Genomic DNA, 20,953 nt, shown 5'->3' on the forward strand with positions numbered 1-20,953 from the left:
TACCACCCAGTTTCTCGAACGTTCGGTCATGCTTCCCGCACCCCCTTCACCTCTTCCCTCTCTCACCTTATCTCTTTGCCTGTCCATCACCTCCCTCCGGTGCTGCTCTTCCCTTTTCTTACTTCCATGGCCTTCTGTCCTCTCCTATTAGATTCCCCCTTCTCCAGCCCTGTATCTCTTTCATTAGTCAGCTTCCTAGCTCTTTACTTCATCCCTTCCCCTCCCTGTTTCACCTATCACCTTGTGTTTCTCTCTCCTCCCCCACCTTTTAAATCTACTCCTCATCTTTTTTTTCTCCAGTCCAGCTGAAAGGTCTTGGCCCAAAACGTCGACTATACTTTTTACCATAGATGCTGCCTGGTCTGCTGAGTTCCTCCAGCATTTTGTGCATGTTGCTTGGATTTCCAGCATCTGCAGACTTTCTCTTTTCCATGCTCTTTTCTTGCTGCTGCCATCAGGCAGAAGGTACAGGTACCTCAGGACTCGAACCACCAAGTTCAAGAACAGTTACTTCCCCTCAACCATCAGGCTCTTAAGCAAAAGGGGATAGTTACACTCATTTAAGGTCTCTGTTATACTATTTCATGCTCATTATTTATTGCTATATATTTATAGCTATATTTGCACAGTTTGTGTACAGTTAGCAGTTCCTGATGCTTGCAATTTACAGTTACTCTTCTATAGATTAGCTAAGTATGCTCGCAGAAAAAGAATCACAGTATTGTATGGAGTGACATGTATGTACTCTGATAATAAATTTTACTTTGAACTCTGAACTTCTGAACTTTTAGTTCTTAACTTCACTTACATATCTGACTGTAATAATCCCTAACCTGCTAACTGATTCCAGCAGGCAATGGGTTTGCATTCAAAATACAAGAAAGGAACAACCTTATACTAACACTACACCTGGGTGCAGGTGTTCAGATTCAAGATGGAGCAGCAACATTATTTTCCATTTCTTAAACACATTTTGGCTCCCATAAGGTTATTGGCCTAACGCTGTCTTCTCACTATTTAACTGTTGAGAATTACCAGCACTTTTTGTTTTATCTTGGTATTGGACTTTGATTTTTTTTTTGCAATACTATGAATGAAATAGAAATGTAATCTTCATGCATATTTGTGCCCACAGACAATGAGCTTCATGGATGAGTTTTGTGGTTTGGACAGGGATATTGAAGGTTCAGTCAACGTTGGAAAAAATTTGTTCAATCCGAATGCCCAGAAAAAGAAGAGTTTCCTCAAGAATGGAAAAATAACAGCTCTCTTCAGAAACTTATTATGATGCGTGCTTTGCGTCCCGATCGCATGACGTATGCAATAAGGTAATCTGATCATTATGCACTGTTATAATTACTTATTCTACAGAATCTTTAGAACCTTGGTATCTTAAAGTACTTAACAGCTAATTATTTAATTTTGAAGGTGACATACTGTTGCAGTCTGTGTAATCTTGCTTGAAATAAAAATTAGGTAGTATTTATTATGATCCAGTTCCTTAAGGTTGTCATAGCCGGGGGGAAGTAGTGGAGATAAGCTCCCACTATTTATTAAATGTTCCCAATTGCGAGCACCTCAAGTAGCCTCTGACAACCAAGTCCAATTCCTGGCCTTCACGTGTGGCTCATCCATAAGTCTGGTGGGACTGTTTCCACCGAAAGGAGAAAGGGCAAAGGTGGGTCACTGGTGCCTTCAAGCTGAACCAGTCACTTCAGCCATTTGGGGTTCATCAGCTGTGCTTGGCAGCTCATCTAGGAGAAGGAAACTCTGATCTCAAACCTCCACTGCCTTGGGATTATACCCACTCACAGGGAAAGCTTCAGGAGTAAACCCCAAAGGAAAAATCCAGAGCTGGAGTTCAACTATGACTGGCAGCTCCTGTGACGCCGCTGGTTGGTGCCAAACTATCAATCTCTACTGCTCCTTTGGATTCATCAGCTGCTTGGAGAGAAGGAGTTTGCTTCATGGACAAACATCCTGCTTTTCATATCGTACTGCCTTGCAGATCAGATAGACAGCCAGCAGTCAACGTCCATGGTCGACCCTGATCAATGACACTTATTGTGATCCAAAGTACTCATTACCTAACGAAGTACTTTGGACTCTGCAATATTGGTAAAACAGATACTTATAAAGCTATTTCTTTTGTTGTGAGGACACAAAAATCTAGAATTGCTTCACATTTGCAGTTGATTAGTTCTTTGATCTCCTTATCATCAGTCCCAATTTTCTTTGGTAGACAAGTAAAGAATCTCTGCACAGATACAAGACATTATGGACCTCAGAGCTGCCCCAAAACTGTAGAAACTATGGCTCCTGGAATCTGGGAGTTGACAGAATTTTGAGAAGAAATGCTTTTGTGGTATCCATGAGACACACTCTTGCTTCAGTGCTTGTTCTGAAGATGATGCCTGACCTGCCTCACCCAGTGTGGCAATGTCAAGGTCAAAGCTTCTGAATTACCCCAGGTACGATAGCATAGCAGTATTCACATCCACTGCTGTTGGGCTTGTCGACAAAGGTACTTATGCTCACAACTTCTCCTTTCATTCCATTCCTTTTTCTCTAATAAAAAGTGTAGCTATGTGTCCACACACCCAATCCATACCTTTTTTTTGGTGGATGAGTGGAAATATCCTTGTTCCAGACTGTTAGGGATCACTCCCTCAGTTCTTTCTCCAAAGCTATAATGACCGCATTGGTGCCATATCCTGTACCCATGTAAAACTTGACAATTTCTCCATTTTTCCTGCTAGTTTCCATCCTGTTCTGTTGTTCATGTTGTCCATCTCCCAAGTTTGCCTTTCTAGATCTCTCAACCTCCATCTCAGGAGACAGAAAAGTCACTAACATCTCTTACAAGTCCAAGGTCTCCCACAGCTGCCTTGACTATGCATCCTCTCAGCTGCCGTCTGCAAGGATGCTGTTTCCTCTTCCCAGTTTCATCATCTCTCTCACACTTGTTCCACGGATGGGCACTTACACTCTGGTGCTCCCGCAATGTTCTGAAACACAGTTTTCCCTCTGTCATTGTGGAAGGAGCTCTCAACAGAGAAGGTTCTGGGCCCTGAGATCTAGGAAGAAATGAGTGACTTGAGTTTAAAGGCTTCGAAGATAATTTGATGGATGAGAATGCCTGAGATCAGTCGGGGAAGAGGACCAAGGGTTAATTTTTTTAAATTGAACTGTCACATTGCCAAATATGATCAAATGATGATGAGCAAATATGGCCAGTGAAATTTAAACTAGGCCTGCACTCCATGTGTGTTGATAAGCTCAGGCAATCAAAGCTGTGCTGAGCCAAGATGAATTTGATCAAAAAGTGACCTAGTTTGGATAATTATGGAAGCCAGTGATAGACTGAAAGTAAGGTAAATGAATGCAGAAAAAAGCAAACATAAGCAAAAGCAATAGCCACTGTTGGGAAAGTAACAGCTAGTTTCACATCTCAGGGCAATAATCATACAACATTATTGCAAGCTGAAGCAAAGTTTTAACATCTTGTTTCACTTGTAATGATTAAACTTTATAGCGTTCCTCCAGTTTCTTTTATCATAAGTAATGTTAAAGAATTTTTAGGATAAAAAGAGTTGTAGATGAGTGTGTCCTCACAAAAGCATTCAGTCTTCCCCAAGCGGAAGCCCTGGATGAACCATGAGATCCGCAGTCTGCTGAGAGCCAGGTCAGTGGCAGTCAGGTCTGGTGACCAAGTACCGGTAAAATACAAGAAGTCCAGGTATGATCTCCAGGTAGCCATTTCACTTGTGCAGTGACAGTTCTGGACCATCTTGAATCACTAAAGGATGGTCAACAGCTGTGGCAGGGCTTGAATGCTCTCATCTCCTACAAAGTGAAACCAAGTGACATAGGTGACAGCAAGGGTTCACTCCCAGATGAGCTCAATGCCTTTTTAGCTCACTTTGACCATCAAAATATGGAGGCACTTTCACGAGCTACCATGCAGCTTCTGAAGACCCTTTGATTTCACTCTCTGAGGCTGAAGTGAGACCATCCTTCAGGAGGGTGAACCCATGAAGGGTTACCTGGCTGAATACTAAACAGCTGTGCTGATCAACTAGCTGGAGTGCTCACCAATATCTTTGACCTCTCACTTTGGCAGTCTTAGATACCCGTTTTCTTCAAGCAGGTTTCAATTATACCAGTGCCCAAGAGAGCGTGGTAATCTGTCTCAATGCCTATCATTCCAGTAGCACTTACATCCACTGTGATGAAGTGCTTTGAGAGGTTGGAGATGAAGCATATCAACTCCTGCCTTGGAAATGCTCCAGTTTTCCGACTGTCACAACAGATCTACAGCAGATGCCATTTCCTTGTCTCTTCACTCAACCCAGGAACATCTGGATAGCAAAGGTGCATATATCAGGATGCTCTTTATCGGCTACAGCTCAACATTCAAACCCTCAAGATTAATCAATAAGCTTCCAGACCTAGTCTTCAATACATTTTTATGCAACTGACTTTTCGATTTCCTCACTTGCAGGCTTCAGTCAGTTCGGATTGGTGACAGCATCTCCTCCACAATCTCCATCAGCACAGAAGCACCACAAAATTGTGTGCTTAGTCCCCACTCTACTCGCTTTACACTTGTGTCTATAAGCTAAGCACAGCTCCAATGCCTTATTTAAATTTGCTAATGACACCACTGTTTTTGGCCGAATCAAAGGTGGTGATGAATCAGAGAGAGATGAACAACAACCTCTCATTCGATGTCAGTAAGACCAAGAAACTGATTGTTGACTTCAAGACGCAAACACGAGGAAATCTGCAGATGCTGGAAATTCAAGCAACACATGTCAAAGTTGCTGGTGGATGCAGCAGGCCAGGCAGCATCTCCAGGAAGAGGTACAGTCAACGTTTCGGGCCGAGACCCTTCGTCAGGACTAACTGAAAAAAGAGTTAGTAAAAGATTTGAAAGTGGGAGGGGGAGTGGGAGATCCAAAATGATAGAAGAAGACAGGAGGGAGAGGGATGGAGCCAAGAGCTGGTCAGGTGATTGGCAAAAGGGATATGAGAGGATCATGGGACAGGAGGCCCAGGGAGAAGGAAAAGGGGGAGGAGAGGGAAATCCCAGAAGATGGGCAAGGGATATAGTCAGAGGGACAGAGGGAGAAAAAGGAGAGAGAGAGAAAGAATGTGTGTATATAAATAAATAACGGATGGGGTACAAAGGGGGAGGTGGGGCATTAGCGGAAGTTTGAAAAGCCAACGTTCATGCCATCAGGTTGGAGGCTACCCAGACGGAATATAAGGTGTTGTTCCTCCAACCTGAGTGTGGCTTCATCTTTACAGTAGAGGAGGCAGTCGATAGACATATCAGAATGGGAATGGGATGTGGAATTAAAATGTGTGGCCACTGGGAGATCCTGCTTTCTCTGGCGGACAGAGCGTAGGTGTTCAGCGAAACGATCTCCTGGTCTGCGTTGGGTCTCACCAATATATAGAAGGCCACATCGGGTGCACCGGACGTCCCATGATCCTCTCTTATCCCTTTTGCCAATCAACTGTCCAGCTCTTGGCTCCATCCCTCCCCCTCCTGTCTTCTCCTATCATTTCAGATCTCTCCCTCACCCTCCCACTTTCAAATCTCTTACTAGCTCTTCTTTCAGTTAGTCCTGACGAAGGGTCTCAGCCCGAAACGTCAACTGTACCTCTTCCTAGAGATGCTGCCTGGCCTGCTGCGTTCACCAGCAACTTTGATGTGTGTTGCTTGACTTCAGGAGGAGGTCCATGTTGTCATTTCAGAGGGTCTGTCCTGGGTCCAGCATGTAAGTGCCATTACAAAGAAAGCACAGCGTCACCTCTAGTTTGCAAAGATCTGGCATGTCATCTAAACCGTTGACAAACTTCAATAGATGCATGGTGGAGAGTATATTGACAGGTATGGTCACAGTCTGGCATAGAAATAACAGTGCCCTTGAATGGAAAAACCTACTAAAGTGGTAGATATGGCCCAGGCCATCATGGATAAAGCCCTCCCCACTGTTGAGCACATCTATATGGAGCACTGTCACAGGAAAGCAGCATCCATCACTAACAACCCGTAAAAACCAGGCCATGCTCTCTTCTCACTGCTGTCATCAGGAAGAAGGCACAGGAACCTCAGGACTCACACCACCAGATTCAGGAACAGTTATTACCCCTCAATGAGGCTCTTGAACCAAAGAAAATAACTTAACTCAACATCACTTGCCCCATCACTGAACTGTTCCCATGACCTATGGACTCACCTTCGAGGACTCTTCATCTCATGTACTCTATACTTGTTGCTTATTTATTAATTAATATTATTAGTTTTTACTTTCTTTTTGTATTTGCACAGTTTGTTGTCTTTTGTACATTGATTGTTTGACTGTCCTGTTGGCTGCAGTCTTTCATTGATTGGATTGTGTTTCTTGTACTTACTGTGAATGCCTGTAGGAAAATGAATCTCAGGTTTGTACGCGGTACTTTGATGTTAAATCTACTTTGAACTTTGTGACTGTTAACATTTGCAATAAACTGATGATGAATGCTTTTACAGAAAATTTGTGGAGGAGAAGCTCGGAACAAAATACGTTGAGGGCCATCAGACAGAATTCATTAAATCATCCAGAGAAAGTAATCCTGCATCTCCAGTCTTCTTCATTCTGTCTCCTGGTGTTGATCCACTGAAAGATGTCGAGGCCTTGGGTGCGTATGCTACTAGAACAGGGACAGAAATATAATTATTTCAAATTATTGTGCATGTGTATTCAGTGGTCACTATGGGAATTGCAAGTCCAAGAGACCTTCTGTGACTCTAAGGATGTTGTGGTAAACTGTTAGATTATCTTTAGCTTTTCCTTTTGCATCCGATTGTTCTTCTGTATTCATTTCAATTAATTGCTCAATTCCATATCAAAATATTTATGGTATTTGCCTTTGCCCTGATAGCTGTTGATGATTTTTTAAAAAGCATAAATTTCAATGGGCCTTTGTAACTTGTTAAAAAATTATTCTAATATTTATGGGATAATCAACAATCTTATTGTTTTAGCTAGCTGATGATTTAGTCGCAGTGGGTTGAATAAAACCCACTGTTCTAACTTGCTGCTGTGGTTTCTACTTGCTTACCCTCTCTGTCTGAATAACGAAGGAAAGAGGGTCAGCAAGGTGACATCCTGTGCTTAAGATTTGTCATTAGCCAAACGTAATGAACTGGACTTGGAGAATTCTGACTGCATTTTCTTTTTCTTTTTGTTCTTTTCAAATCTTTTTATTATTATTATTATTATTATTCAAAAAATAACACGAGTACATCGAAATAAGCAACACTTACAATGTCACAAGGAAAAAAGCATATTAAAGATTGAAAAATGTTTGTGATAATAATAAAAAACCCTACTAAGCAGAAAAGTGAGAATAAAATCCCCACTTGGTGTACAACCCCAGAGCCATGCGTCGAACAAAAAGCTTCTAAAGATAAACATCAAACCGCCAGCAAGAAAAAAAATACCAGAAATTTACAATTAGATCGTGGAGAAAATCTATCAATTAACTCAAATGATAATAACGAGCAAATTAACCCCATCTTTTCTCAAAATCGAATAAAGGTTCAAAGGTTCGATCTCTAATTTTCTCCAAACTAAGACATAGCATCATTTGAGAGAACCATTGTGACAAAGTGGGAGCTGATGTATCCTTCCACTTCAACAAAATGGCCCTCCTGGCTATCAATGTAACAAATGCAACAATATGTTGGTCAGACACAGAAATACCACGGATATTTTGAGAAATTATTCCAAAAAGCACAGTTAATTTGCTAGGTTGTAAATTAGTTTTAAGTGCTTTAGAAATTGTTGGAAAAACTGACTTCCAGAACTGTTCCAGGATAGAACAAGACCAAAGCATATGTGTCAGTGTAGCTATCTCAGTTTTACATCTATCACAATAACTATCAACATTAGGCAATATTTTAGACAGTCTCTCCTTCATCAAATGGTAACGATGTACAATTTTAAATTGAATCAGTGAATGACTAGCACAGATCAAAGAAGAGTTAACCAGCTTCAGAATCCGCGTCCAATCCTTCGTCATAAAAGTCAAATTGAGTTCCTTTTCCCAATCTTGTTTAATCTTAAATAAAGGACGCTTATCCCATTGTAATAGTAAATTATAAATTCTTCCAATGAAACCCTTTATCAAAGGGTTCATACTCATAATAATATCTAACAGGTCAGCCTCCAATATGTAAGGAAAATTACTTAAATATTTTTGTAAGAAATGTCTAACTTGAAGGTATTGTGAGAAGTGTGAGTATAAAAGAGAATATTTATCAACTAATTGTTCAAAAGACGTCAATCTATCTTCTTTAAATAAATCCAAAAAAGAATTAATACCTTTATTTTTCCAAAGTAAAAAAATTGGATCACTCAAAGAAGGCTTTAAAAAGTAATTCGATAAATTAAACTACAAAGTTTAAATTTTTTAAGATTAAAAAAATTGCGGAACTGGAGCAAAATTGTAAAGAATGCTTAATTACAGGGTATAGGTTTAAATTGGCAACTTTAGCTAATCGTATAGGTAAAGCAACTCCCAATAACGAGGTTAAGTAAAACTGTTTCACAGCTTTCAATTCCAGGTCTACCCAAATTGGCCGATCGTTCTTATCAACCCAATATAACCAAAAGGACATGTCTCACATATTAACAGCCCAGTAATATATTCTTAAATTAGGCAAAGCAAGACCTCCATCCTTTTTCAACTTTTGTAAGTGATATTTACTAATTCTTGGTCTTTTATTATTCCAAATAAAAGGTAAAATAATAGAATCAATCTGATCAAAAAAACTTCTTAGTCAAAAAAAGGGATATTCTGAAATAAATGTAAAAATTTTGGTTAAATCATCATTTTAACTACAGCATATGGATATGACCAACAAGTGAAAATGTAAGTGGACTCCATCTACTAAATAAATACTTCATAAAGTCTACCAAGGGAACGAAATTGGCTTTATAAAGATCCTTATATTTTTTAGTAATAACACCTAAACATCTAAAAGAATCCATCACTTTAAAAGGAGTATTATCATATATAGAGACAGATTCATTTAAAGGAAACAATTCACTTTTACCACAAATTTATTTTATATCCTGAAAAATCTCGAAATTCACTGAATAATTTTAGCAAGGCAGGAATAGATTCTTTGGGATTAGATATATAAACCAATAAATGGTCAGCGTAAAGAGAAATCTTATGAATGGTCTCATTCACAAAAATCCCATGAATATTTTTAGCTTCATGAAGAGCAATAGCAAGGGGTTCTAATATTAAATTAAATAACAAAGGACTTAATGGACAACCTTGTGTTGTCCCCCATGAAAGCTGAAAAAAAGGAGACCTACAGTTGTTAGTAACAACGGTAGCAATAGGAGCTTTATATATCATTCTAATCCAATCATTAAAATTAACACCAAAGCCAAATTTCTCTAACACATTAAATAAATATTTCCATTCAACTCAGTCAAACGCTTTTTCAGCGTCCAAAGAAACGACGCATTGTAGAGTTTTAAAAGAGGACGAATATATAATGTTAAATAGTCTCCGAACATTTGAAAAAGAATAACGACCCCTTATAAAGCCTGTTTGATCTTTAAAAATAATTTTACCTAAAATATTCTCCAACCGATTGGCCAATATCTTTGACAGAATCTTAGCATCAACATTCAATAATGAAATAGGTCTATATGAGGCACAGTCAGTAGGACACTTATGCTTTTTAAGAATCAAAGAAATAGAAGCCTCATAGAAAATAGAGGGTAAATCACCTTTCACAAAAGAATCCTAAAACATTTCCAACATATATGGAGAAAGCAATTTTCCAAATTTTTTATAAAATACTACAGGATAGCCATCAAGTCCAGGGGTCTTACCAGATTGCATTGAAAAAATAGCTTTGTGAGTTTCGGCTTCATTAATTTGGGCATCAAGCATTTTTTGATCCTCAACAGAAATTTTAGGAAAAGCAATCTTTCGTAAGAAAGCATTCATTTCAGAAGAATCTAATGGACATTGAGATTTATAAAGTTCAGTATAAAAATCTTGAAAAATCTTATTAATTTCTTCATATTTCCAAGCCAAGGTACCATCTTTCCTACGAATTTTCAAAATTTGCCTTTTGGCTCTAGCCGTTTTTAATTCAGATGTGAGCAGTTTGTTATTTTTATCTCCAAACATATAAAATTGGCCCTTTAACTTAAGCAAATAGCCTTCAATGGGATGAGTTAGTAATAGGTTATATTGTGATTGAAGTTCCACCCTTTGTTTGAATAAATCAATATTAGGGGAACTTGCATAAATATTATCTAAATCTTTAAATTGTTTTGAAATCTTATCTAATTCTGCTTTAGTCTGTTTTTTAAGCTTAGCTGAATAAGAAATGATCTGACTACATAAAAACGCTTTAAATGTATCCCATATAATTAATTTGGACGTGCCCCCTATATCATTGAAAAGAAAAAACTCATGTGACTGCATTTTGATTAGGTGTCCCGCAAAAGGCCTTTGAACAGTTTTTAAATATTCTTGACCAAAATATTTAAAACTGGCTCAAGTACACTTCATAAAAGTAGCTGGTGAATGCAGCAGGCCAGACAGCATCTCTAGGAAGAGGTACAGTCCGAAAAGTCACCAGCAACTTTTATGCAGACATCCCACCTCTCCCGGAACTTCCGGGAGTCTCCCGCATATTAATAGTGGCTCCCTGATGCCCGCAAATTATATACAATATCACGGAAATCAATTTTTTTGAGAACGAGCGAGAGAAAAGCAAGAGAGAGCGCGAGAGAGAGAGCAAATGAGAGTACTTGAGAGCGCGCAAGCGACCGAGAGAGAGAGAGCGCCATTGCAGAGTGTTCCAAAAAAAATAAAACGTACCTCACCCCAGACTACCCTAAAGTGTACCCCTGCCTAATAGGGGTCAAAATAATGACAGGTTGCTCGCTGCATTGTTTGCAACAATGATTTTTCTATTGCCCATGGTGGGTTAAGACTGTAAAAGACATGTTGAGGTGAGTTTAACAGGTGTCATTCGCTCATTAGCCTAGCTAACGTTATTTAAACTAGCAGGCCAGCTGCTAAGGAGCTACTCTATTGCAGACATCCCACCTCTCCCGGAAGTCTCCCGCAAATTGATGGTGCTACCTCCCTGAAATGAGTTTTTGCAGGGTGGGATGTCTGTTTATGTGTGTTGCTTGAAATTCCAGCATTTGCAGATTTCCTCGTGTTTGCAAGTACACTTCATGTCTATTTTGTAAATTATTTATTAAAACATTAAAATATTAATACTTTACAGTCTTAGAAATGAACCTGAAACTTTAAGCCAAAAAATATTATGCAGTTAACTGCACGTGTCTTTATTAATAAGGATCGGCAATACCATTTTAACAATTGGGGTGGCACTCTGTACACCTGCGGTCCCTGGCAGATAGTTGAGGAACAGATGTATTTCACATCTGGCACTGACATCGGTGAAGCACTGAAGAGTGAGCACCACTTTGCTGGCATTATTGTATGGAAATGGAAGTAAACTTATACAATCTGGCCCCTTACTTCACCATAACCCTTCCACCACATAGATTTAAAATCTTCTGCATCCCCTTTTTAAATTTTGACTTGGTTCGGGTTAGAAATTTGGTGTCAGGAAAGGCATGTGAATGCAGTTCTGCTTGGTGGCTATTTCTGCTTTCATGCATGACCCTTGCAGCAAAGTTTGGTCACATATGAGGTACAAAGTGCTCTTTTAGTCAAGTGACCCTGGCAATGGCAGAACCCAAACTGAGCATCAATAAGCAGGCAAATGTTGGATTAATGCCACTTGAATGCACTGTTAACACCTTCCACCTTGCAAGAAGAGTTGGTGATGATTAATTGCATTACTGCTCTTTTGTGATGGTTTATGGGCAGTGGGGCAGTCAGTGGTTTCATTATGGCAGAGTGGTGATTAGAGGGTAAGGGCTGGGAGTTGCATAGACAGGGGATTAGGGGATAGGAATTGGGTAGGTAGAATAAGTGTGAGAAGGCCTTGAGGACATCACCTGGTTGTGAATGAAATACAGAGGACCACTCTGCAAGTTAGATGTTGGACCCAACAAGAAATTTGCTTTTAATTGGCAGCAAGCAGCCCCAAACCATTTGGTTCAGGCCTGCTTTTATTGCAATTTGTCTAAAATATGCATTGCAGTCTATTTGGCGAAGCTGTATACATCCAGTGGACTCCTACACCAAATGAACACACTTCCAACTGAAAAGCATAAAACCAAATTTTGACAGAATCCTATCACATGGAGAATAAAAGGTTATACCAAACAGTGTAACCTTAAAGCTCTAATTTGTTTTTATCAAACCTTTCATTCATTGTAACAGCAAATATGAAGCAGTTGATTTTTAATTAGATTCAGAAACTCTTGGGCTTCCAGCCATGTACAGGTATGGATTTTAATTGACATTTCAATGACAAACTCTGCTGTCTTAATCAAGAATGATGCCTGGGCATGTCTAGTCCAGAAGTATTTATACCCCCGTCATCTGTTCCTCCTGTTTGGTTAGTCCTCATCCAATCAGGCTTCCACTGTCCCACCTTGTTTACAATTGAACGCCAGCTCTTACTTAGAGCGAGACCTTCATCTTTGTTAAAAATCCTTTTCTTCTAGTTTTATTTCAATGGTTTCCTTCACTAGGCGGTCCCAAAAGCCAATGGTGCGATACTGTAGTTATGTGCCATCGAAGTTGAAAATCAAAACCTGAACCCGGCTGGAAGCCTGAGAAGAGTTTATTTGTCATTTACACCGGAAAAGCATTAGACACTTTTTAGATTCAGAAACTTAGATCTCAAAATTTAAAACAATGTCATGATTTCATTCAGTATAAAATCAAAGGGAGAACAAAACTTGTACTGTCTTTTCATCGCCATTCTTATTTCTGTTGTGATCATCCCAACCGTGTTCAAAGTTCAAAAGTTTTAAGTACATTTATTATCAAAGTATGTATACTATATACAACCTTGAGATTCGTCTCCTTACAGGCAGCCACAAAACAAAAAAACCCAATATACAGTTAAAAATATATTTGGATCTAAAAGAAATTGAGAAGGTGCCACATTAATGATTATGATCCAATATATTAGGATGTACTGGTGTTCTCACTAATATATTGGCATGAATAGAAGATTGGCTGGCTAACAGGAAATGGAAAATAGACACAACTAGATCTTTTCTACAAAAAATGATGCAAACAATAAAAGTAAGCATGTCTTTTCTAATGTGTGTCTTCTCTCTCCACATGTTCCTTTATTCACAACATTTGCTGTATAGACATTGAACATCATCACCTTCTGTTGTATTTTGTTACCTTAAGAAAATCTGTATTCACTGATGGACAATCTTGCATCAATTTGTACTTTGTGTTCAATGCGATCAGAGAGCCATGAAATGTCAGAACACACCAAGTATCTTCAGTCTACCTTCAGCAACAATCAATCATTTCCACTGTTAATGAAGGAACATAGGGGAATTTTCAGAATGAAATGATAAAAACCCTCAGACAAAAATAAAATGGCACACTATGTGAAGCACTGCTTAAGGTTTATTAGAAATTTGATGGCATATAATTTTGGTTAAAATGTTTTGAAAGCTTACGTATGAAGCTGCAAAGAATGCTTAAGTTTTGATACTTGCAGTGGCCTGAGTATAGGAGTATACAGTATACCTAACATGTGTACATAACTGTTACAAACTCTGTATTTATGACATATTGAATAATGCCATTTTTGTAGCTCTTGGTTTCTTTTTGCTTCCTGTGACAAGAATGGAGCAAAGCTAAATGGGAAGTGGCTGTCTCTGGCACTCAAAACTGGTGCCACGAAGCATTATCTATTACATTCATGATGTCATCAAGAATATTATCTGGTGGATATGTAATTGTGATGACAGAGCAAGAGGATTTAGCTTTTCTTTAGTTTTTACTGATTAGCTACGCTACAAAATGATGTTGGGTCAAAGTTAAATGATGGCTTTAAGGATTCTTGACAATATTGTGTCAGCTGAGTGAAACTAATGTTATTTTGCCAGACTCTTATTATACTGAATAATATTGTCTATCTTACTAGATGGGGACAATGTATATGTCTTTTAGAAAATATTTATTCAGTCAAAATAAACTATTGCTTAAATATTTTGTAATACATCATCCAATTCAGGAAAAAAGCTTGGTTTCACTATTGATTCCGGAAAACTTCACAATGTTTCCCTTGGGCAAGGACAAGAAGCAATTGCTGAACAAGCTTTGGTAAAAGCTTCTGAAGAAGGACACTGGGTTATCCTGCAGGCAAGTTAAGCTGCACTGCTGATATGTATTTCTTTTCACAACTTGAAGTAAGCATTGTTCTGTGAAAAGGAAATCATACACAACCAATTGATTGGAATTCATTGACGACGCAGCACATGGATAAAGTAGATCTGAAGAAGGTGCTATCATTGGAGTTCTAGAAGATGTTTGAGAAGGTGCCACATCAATAATTATTATGGACAATAATAATCCAATATATCAGGATGTGTTGATGTTGTATCTGATACATTGGCATGAATAGAAGATTGGCTGGCTAACAGGAAATGGAAAGTAGACATAAGTAGATCTTTTTTCTGATTGATAAGATGTAATGAATGATGTGTTACAGGGATTCAGTGCAGGGGCTTCAACTTCAATAGGCAGTGTAAGTGACTTGGACGAAAGCACCAAAGGCATGGATGCTAAATTTGCTGATGACACAAAGATTGGAAAATGAATTATGAAATGTATATGAATAGATTAAATGAGTGCAGAGAAAACCTGTAAACTGGAGTGTAATGTAGAAAAATAAGAGACGTTCCACTTCAGGAGGAAAATAAGGTGGAAACATGAGGTTTAAAAAAAATACAGGACCGGATATATAAACATTCAGATAGACATGAACTGATTAAGGATAGTCATCATGGTAGGTCATGTCTAACCAATTTCATAGTTTTTCGAGCAAGTTACCAGGAAAGTGGATGATAGCAAGGCAGTGGATGTTGTCTACGTGGACTTCAGTAAGGCATTTGACAAGGTCCCGCATGGGAGGTTAGTCTTCAAGGTTCAGTGGCTTGGCATTCAGAATGAGATAATAAATTGGATTAGACATTGGCTTTGTGGGAGAAGCTAGAGGGTGGTAGTAGAGGGTTGCCTCTCTGACTGGAGGCCTGTGACTGGTAGTGTGCCCCAGGGATCAGTGCTGGGTTCTTTGTTGTTTGTCATTTATATCAATGATCTGGATGATAATGTGGTGAACTGAATCAGCAAATTTGTGGATGGCACCAAGTATGGGGGTGTTAGTGGGCAACGAGGAAGCTATCATGGCTTGCGGAGGGATCTCCATCAGATGGGAAAATGGGCTGAAGAAAGGCAGATGGAATTTAATGCGGACAAGTGTGAGGTTTTGCACTTCAGGGTGGGTCTGACACCGAACGGTAGGGCACTGACGAGTGTGGTAGAACAGAGGGATCTGGAAATGCAGGTACATAATTCATTGAAACTGGTGTCACAGGTAGATAGGGAAGTAAAGAAATCTTTCGGTACATTGGCCTTCATTAATCAATGAATTGAGTCTGGAAGATGGGATGTTATACCAAAGTTATACAAGACATTGGTGAGGCCTAATTTGGAGTATTGTGAGCAGTTTTGGTTACCTACCTACAGAAAAGATGTAAACAAGTTTGAAAGAGTACAGAGAAAATTCACAAGTAATAAGGAAAGATGGAATAGGTTAGGATTGTATTCTTCAGAATGTAGAAGATTGAGAGGAGATTTGACAGAGGTATACAAAATTATGAGGGTTGTAGATAGGATAACTGCAAGCAGGCATTTTCCATGGAGGTTGGGAGGGACTACAACCAGAGGGCATAGTTTAAGGGTGAAAGGTGAGAAGTTTAATGAGAACATGAGGGGATATTTCTTCACTCAGAGGGTCGTGAGAGTTAGCTGCCGGTACAAGTGGTGCATGGGAGCTCGATTTCAACTTTTAAAAGAAGTTTAGATATGTACATGGATAATAAGGACATGGAATGCTATGATCCCAATGCAGGTAGTTGGGAATTGGCAGTTTAAGTGGTTTCAGCATGTTCTCGATGGGCTCAAGGACCTGTTTCTGTGCTGTACTTCTCTGACTGTTTCAGCCCACCAAGTCCACCCTGACCATCAGCCACCCATTTACACTAACCCAACATTAATTCTATTTTTGTCACATTCCTATGAACTCTCCCCTGTATTCTACCACTCATATGTCCTGGGGCAATTTGCAGTGGAATTGGCAGATACAGCCGAATATCTTTGGTATGTGGGAGGAAATCTGAGCACCTGAAGGAAGCCATGCAGTCAAAGAGAGCACACTCAAACCTGACACTGCCAGTACCCACAGTCAGCATCGAACCGGGAATATCTTGCACTCTGGGGCTGCTCCTCCACTCACTTCACCATCCTGCTGCCTCTTTGGTAATAACATTGGGATGCAGAGGGGTCTTGGTATCCTAGTTCGAGATTCACAGAAGGTTAGTATATACTACGTCAACTCAGGCCTGGGGGCCGGCATCGGAATATAGGAATGACAAATTATTAAGAAAGCTAATTGGATGTCATGAGTTATTGTTAGGTGAAATGTATATAAAGTAGAAAATTACATTTCAGTAATATTTATTTATTTAGTTATTTATTTAGAGATATTTATTTATTTATTTAGAGATGTAGAGTTTTTTTTCGCAGTTGCTTGATCTTGAGGATAATTAATTTCTATTCCAGTGCTGTAGGTTCTGAAGTGACTGACAAGGTCAATGTAGGATTGCCAACTCTTCTGTAAATGGGGTAGGAGGTACCTGACATGGCTGGTGTGTGGATGGTTTGTAAGATGGTATCTTCCTTCCACAGTTTACATTGAGTCTGCTTTGTGCTTCTGATATATGTTCTCAAACCACCCAAATGCAGCTTTCTCCAGACTGATTAATCATGGAACCATTGATTCCCAAGAGTTGGAGACGATGAGCATGTCCTTGAATCCTTTTCTCTGTTCACTGAGTAAATTGTCCCTGTGAAAGTTAGGTACAGATTGATTGGTTCTGGAGTCTTGGGTTAGACAATACGAGGGAGGTTTTCCTTCAGATGTGCAGATGTGAGCTGTCATCTGGAATACTCCGTATTGTCAGTGAACTGTGGAGATAATTTGAGGATGTTCTCAAAACCTCATTAGGCCGGTATCCTTTTACACCTTGCTTTTCATCTCCATACCTTGATCAAAGTGAGGGAGAAGCATTTAGGGTGGTATTGAGAACCTCGAGCATTGCAGTGGGAGCACAGAGAGACCCTGTGCTAGTGCTGGAAGGAGTGCACCATTTCACAAGCTTACCATCCACTTGCCCTGGTGGCCACTGCCTGTCCCATCTGTAGAAAAGTCTGGTTTCTATTAGCCACCTCAGAACCTCGAAATGCAGAGTGGATGCAAGGCAGTCTGGTCCTGAGGGAGTGCCTCAGATCAGTAGAGCAGTTTGCTCTTCATTATTGCATATGTTTCACATTTTAAAATATATGTTTGGCAATATAATGCTGTATATAAAATCAAAAATATGTGTGCATGTTTTGCCTGCAGAATATTCACCTAATGGCGAAGTGGCTCGTATTTTAGAACAACTTCTTGAGAAGTTCACTGAAGGATCTCATCCGGACTATCGTGTATTCATGAGTGCTGAGCCTGCCCCAGCTCCCGAGGAGCATATTATTCCACAAGGAATCCTTGAGGACTCGATCAAAATTACCAATGAACCACCAACTGGTATGTTAGCTAATCTCCATGCAGCTTTGGATAATTTTGATCAGGTATGGATAACATCATTTCAATATTTTGACAGACAGTAAAGATTGATTTGCAGCTGAAATGTCTGGGCATGGGGCATGAATGGGAATGGTAAACTGTGAACAGTGACTTGTTTCACAAATTTGTGTTAACATTTTTGACTTTGAATTGCAAGTCTAAATTCAAAATTTCAGGATTCAGGATATTCGGTTTTGCTTGTGGAGGAGAAAGATACATTTGCTTTTTATAATCATTTTTGCCTTTTATGTGAAATCCATTATCATTGCAATGTAAGTGTGAGTGTGAAATACAGCACAGAAGAAGACCCATCACTGTATCAAGCTGACATCAACCATTATTTTTATACTATTCCTACTCTAACCCATGTAATTCTCTCCACATTCTTATTAAAGAACAATGCTGCCCAAGATTCACCTACACATCAGGGATAATCAACAGTGGCCAATCAGCCTAAGAATCCACAGGATTTTGGGGTCTTGGAGGAAACGGGAATACTTAGAGGAAATCCACATCAGGAGAACATGTAAATTTTTTTAGAGTTAGTATCGGAGGTCAGGTTTCAACTTAGTTTGTTGGAACTATGAGTCAGGAACTCCACTACCTGTGCGATTGCGTTGCCCATTTGCTCCTTTCAAACAGGTGCACATCTGCAGTTGTACAGATGTTTCACAGAGCTAGTACCAGCATGTTCTGGATTCCCACCCTGTTTGACCTGTATAAGGATAAGATGGGAATTGTGTTTGAACTAACTGCACAGCACTGATCTCACACATGCCTTGTGGGTCAACACAGAGTTGGAACCAGAATCTTTCCAACACTGAATAAGGGGAAAAGAATCAAGGTAGGTAACTGGCCTTGCTTCCTTATGGCAAACTTCCAATAATGTTGGTGAAGGTTACCAGTCCACCTTTGCAGTTAGAAAGCAGCTGGGACTTCTGTACTCAAGAATGCAAAGAGAAACATTAACCTCAAATGAAGTGTAGACCTTTGGTAGCACAAAAGAAATCTTGCAAAATCACTTGTTTGTAATTTTGTTTCCTGACCTACTTTCCATTTGTAGATGATTTGAAAAATGGCTATGTCATGTGAGATAATCTAGCTCCATAACTTAGCTTCACAGAAGGTGGCTCAAATGTGGTCCACGCTGTAACATGCACACACATCTCCTTTCACTCATCGGCAATAGAACAGTAAAGCTGCTGAGCCCATTGGGAACTACATTAAAAAACTGAGCTCAGGTGGAAAATTATCAATCCAAAATATCAACTCTCTATTTCCCTCTTCAGATGCTGCCTAACCTGTTGAGTTCCTCCAGTACATTATGTGTTACATAAAAAAACCTGCAAAACGCACATTGTTAACATAGGATAAATGGTGCATTTACATTTTGTCACCAAAACCCATATAGTTGCATGTATGTCCAGCTCTTGGTAGAATAGAATAATATATTTAAGATTCAGTCTGGCAGACTGACTGGGTTAGCTCAGATACGCTCATCCAATGTAATGGAGAAAAATTGTATATATTGTACATTGTTAGATGAGTTTTACTTATTTTTATTTCTTCTCTCAGCAAAATCGTGTACCTTCTTCACAAATTCATGTCCCTTCATCGCAGGATATTCTCGATCAGTGTTCCCGTGAACATGAGTTTAAAACAATACTGTTTTCACTGTGCTACTTCCATGCCTGTGTGGCTGAACGACGGAAATTTGGACCACAGGGCTGGAATCGAAAGTACCCTTTCAACACAGGAGACCTGACAATTTCAGTGAATGTTTTATACAGCTATTTGGAAACGAACACGCAGGTACATCAGAGATGTGCAAAAATACAATTGAGTAGAAATCAGAGTGTGGTAATTTAAATTATATACTGTACATGGAGAGAGTAGGTGGGAAATAAACTGTAAAACTATGTGTATTGCGCTAACTATTCTCAGAACTGAGAACAGAATTTAAATTTGCCTAGATTATGGGCTGAAAGAGCATGGACAGCTTAGCAGGTATCTCTGTGTCTGGTTCACATTGCCTTTCTCCCACGGCAGACTTGTTCATGCTTGTCACACCCTCATTTGCGCACTCACTCATAAACAGTGCCCCGACCCGCCACAGATCCATTGACCCTGTTCCACCTCTACATCTCTCATTCACACTCCCTCTCATTTCTCTGATGCACACTTAAAGTGTCATGCACCACTGTCTGCCCATGTTGTGCGAAATACCCGTGTCCCTCCATCTGGTGCACGTCCCCATCTCCCTCTCTCTCTGTCACTCCCCCATCTCCCTCTCTGTCACTCCCTCTCTCTCTTTCACTCCCCCATCTCCCTCTCTGTCACTCCCTCTCTCTCTTTCACTCCCCCATCTCCCTCTCTCTGTCACTCCCCATCTCCCTCTCTCTCTGTCATTCCCCATCTAACTCTCTCTCTGTCCCTCCCCATCTCCCTCTCTCTCTGTCCCTCCCCATCTCCCTCTGTCACTACCCCATCTCCCTCTCTCTCTATCACTCCCCCATCTCCCTCTCTCTCTATCACTCCCCCATCTCCCTCTCTCTCTGTCCCTCCCCATCTCCCTCTCTGTTGGTCACTCCCCATATCCCTCTCTCTCTGTCACACCCCCATCTCCCTCTCTCTCTGTCACACCCCCAACTCCCTCTCTCTCTGTCATACCCCCGTCTTCCTCTCTCTCCCTGTCACCCCGATCTTCCTCTCTCTCTGTCACTCCCTCCCTCTCTCTCTCTGTAACTCCCCCATCTCCCTCTCTCTTTGTAACTCCCCATCTCCCTCTCTCTCTGTCACTCCCCCATCTCCCTCTCTCTCTGTCACTCCCCATCTCCTTCTCTCTCATTCCCCATCTCCTTCTCTCTCATTCCCCATCTCCTTCTCTCTCATTCCCCATCTCCTTCTCTCTCATTCCCCATCTCCTTCTCTCTCATTCCCCCATCTCCATCTCTCTCTGTCATTCCCCCATCTCCATCTCTCTCTGTCATTCCCCCATCTCCTTCTCTCTCATTCCCCCATCTCCCTCTCTCTCATTCCTCCATC

The 20,953-nt window shown here is 40.1% G+C and overlaps 1 protein-coding gene across 1 annotated transcript in view; it reads left to right on the forward strand.

Annotated features, from left to right (window-relative positions):
• Positions 1 to 20,953, forward strand: part of dnah9l (dynein, axonemal, heavy polypeptide 9 like) — a 317,674-nt gene that overhangs the window by 267,370 nt on the left and 29,351 nt on the right. Inside the window, 7 exon segments of the mRNA XM_063052593.1 lie at positions 1,136 to 1,187; positions 1,190 to 1,328; positions 6,545 to 6,693; positions 14,237 to 14,364; positions 17,687 to 17,711; positions 17,714 to 17,913; positions 19,529 to 19,720. Coding sequence (XP_062908663.1) covers positions 1,136 to 1,187; positions 1,190 to 1,328; positions 6,545 to 6,693; positions 14,237 to 14,364; positions 17,687 to 17,711; positions 17,714 to 17,913; positions 19,529 to 19,720 — 885 coding nt within the window.

Source organism: Mobula hypostoma, chromosome 6, assembly GCF_963921235.1.
Source record: "Mobula hypostoma chromosome 6, sMobHyp1.1, whole genome shotgun sequence".
NCBI lineage: Eukaryota > Metazoa > Chordata > Chondrichthyes > Myliobatiformes > Myliobatidae > Mobula > Mobula hypostoma.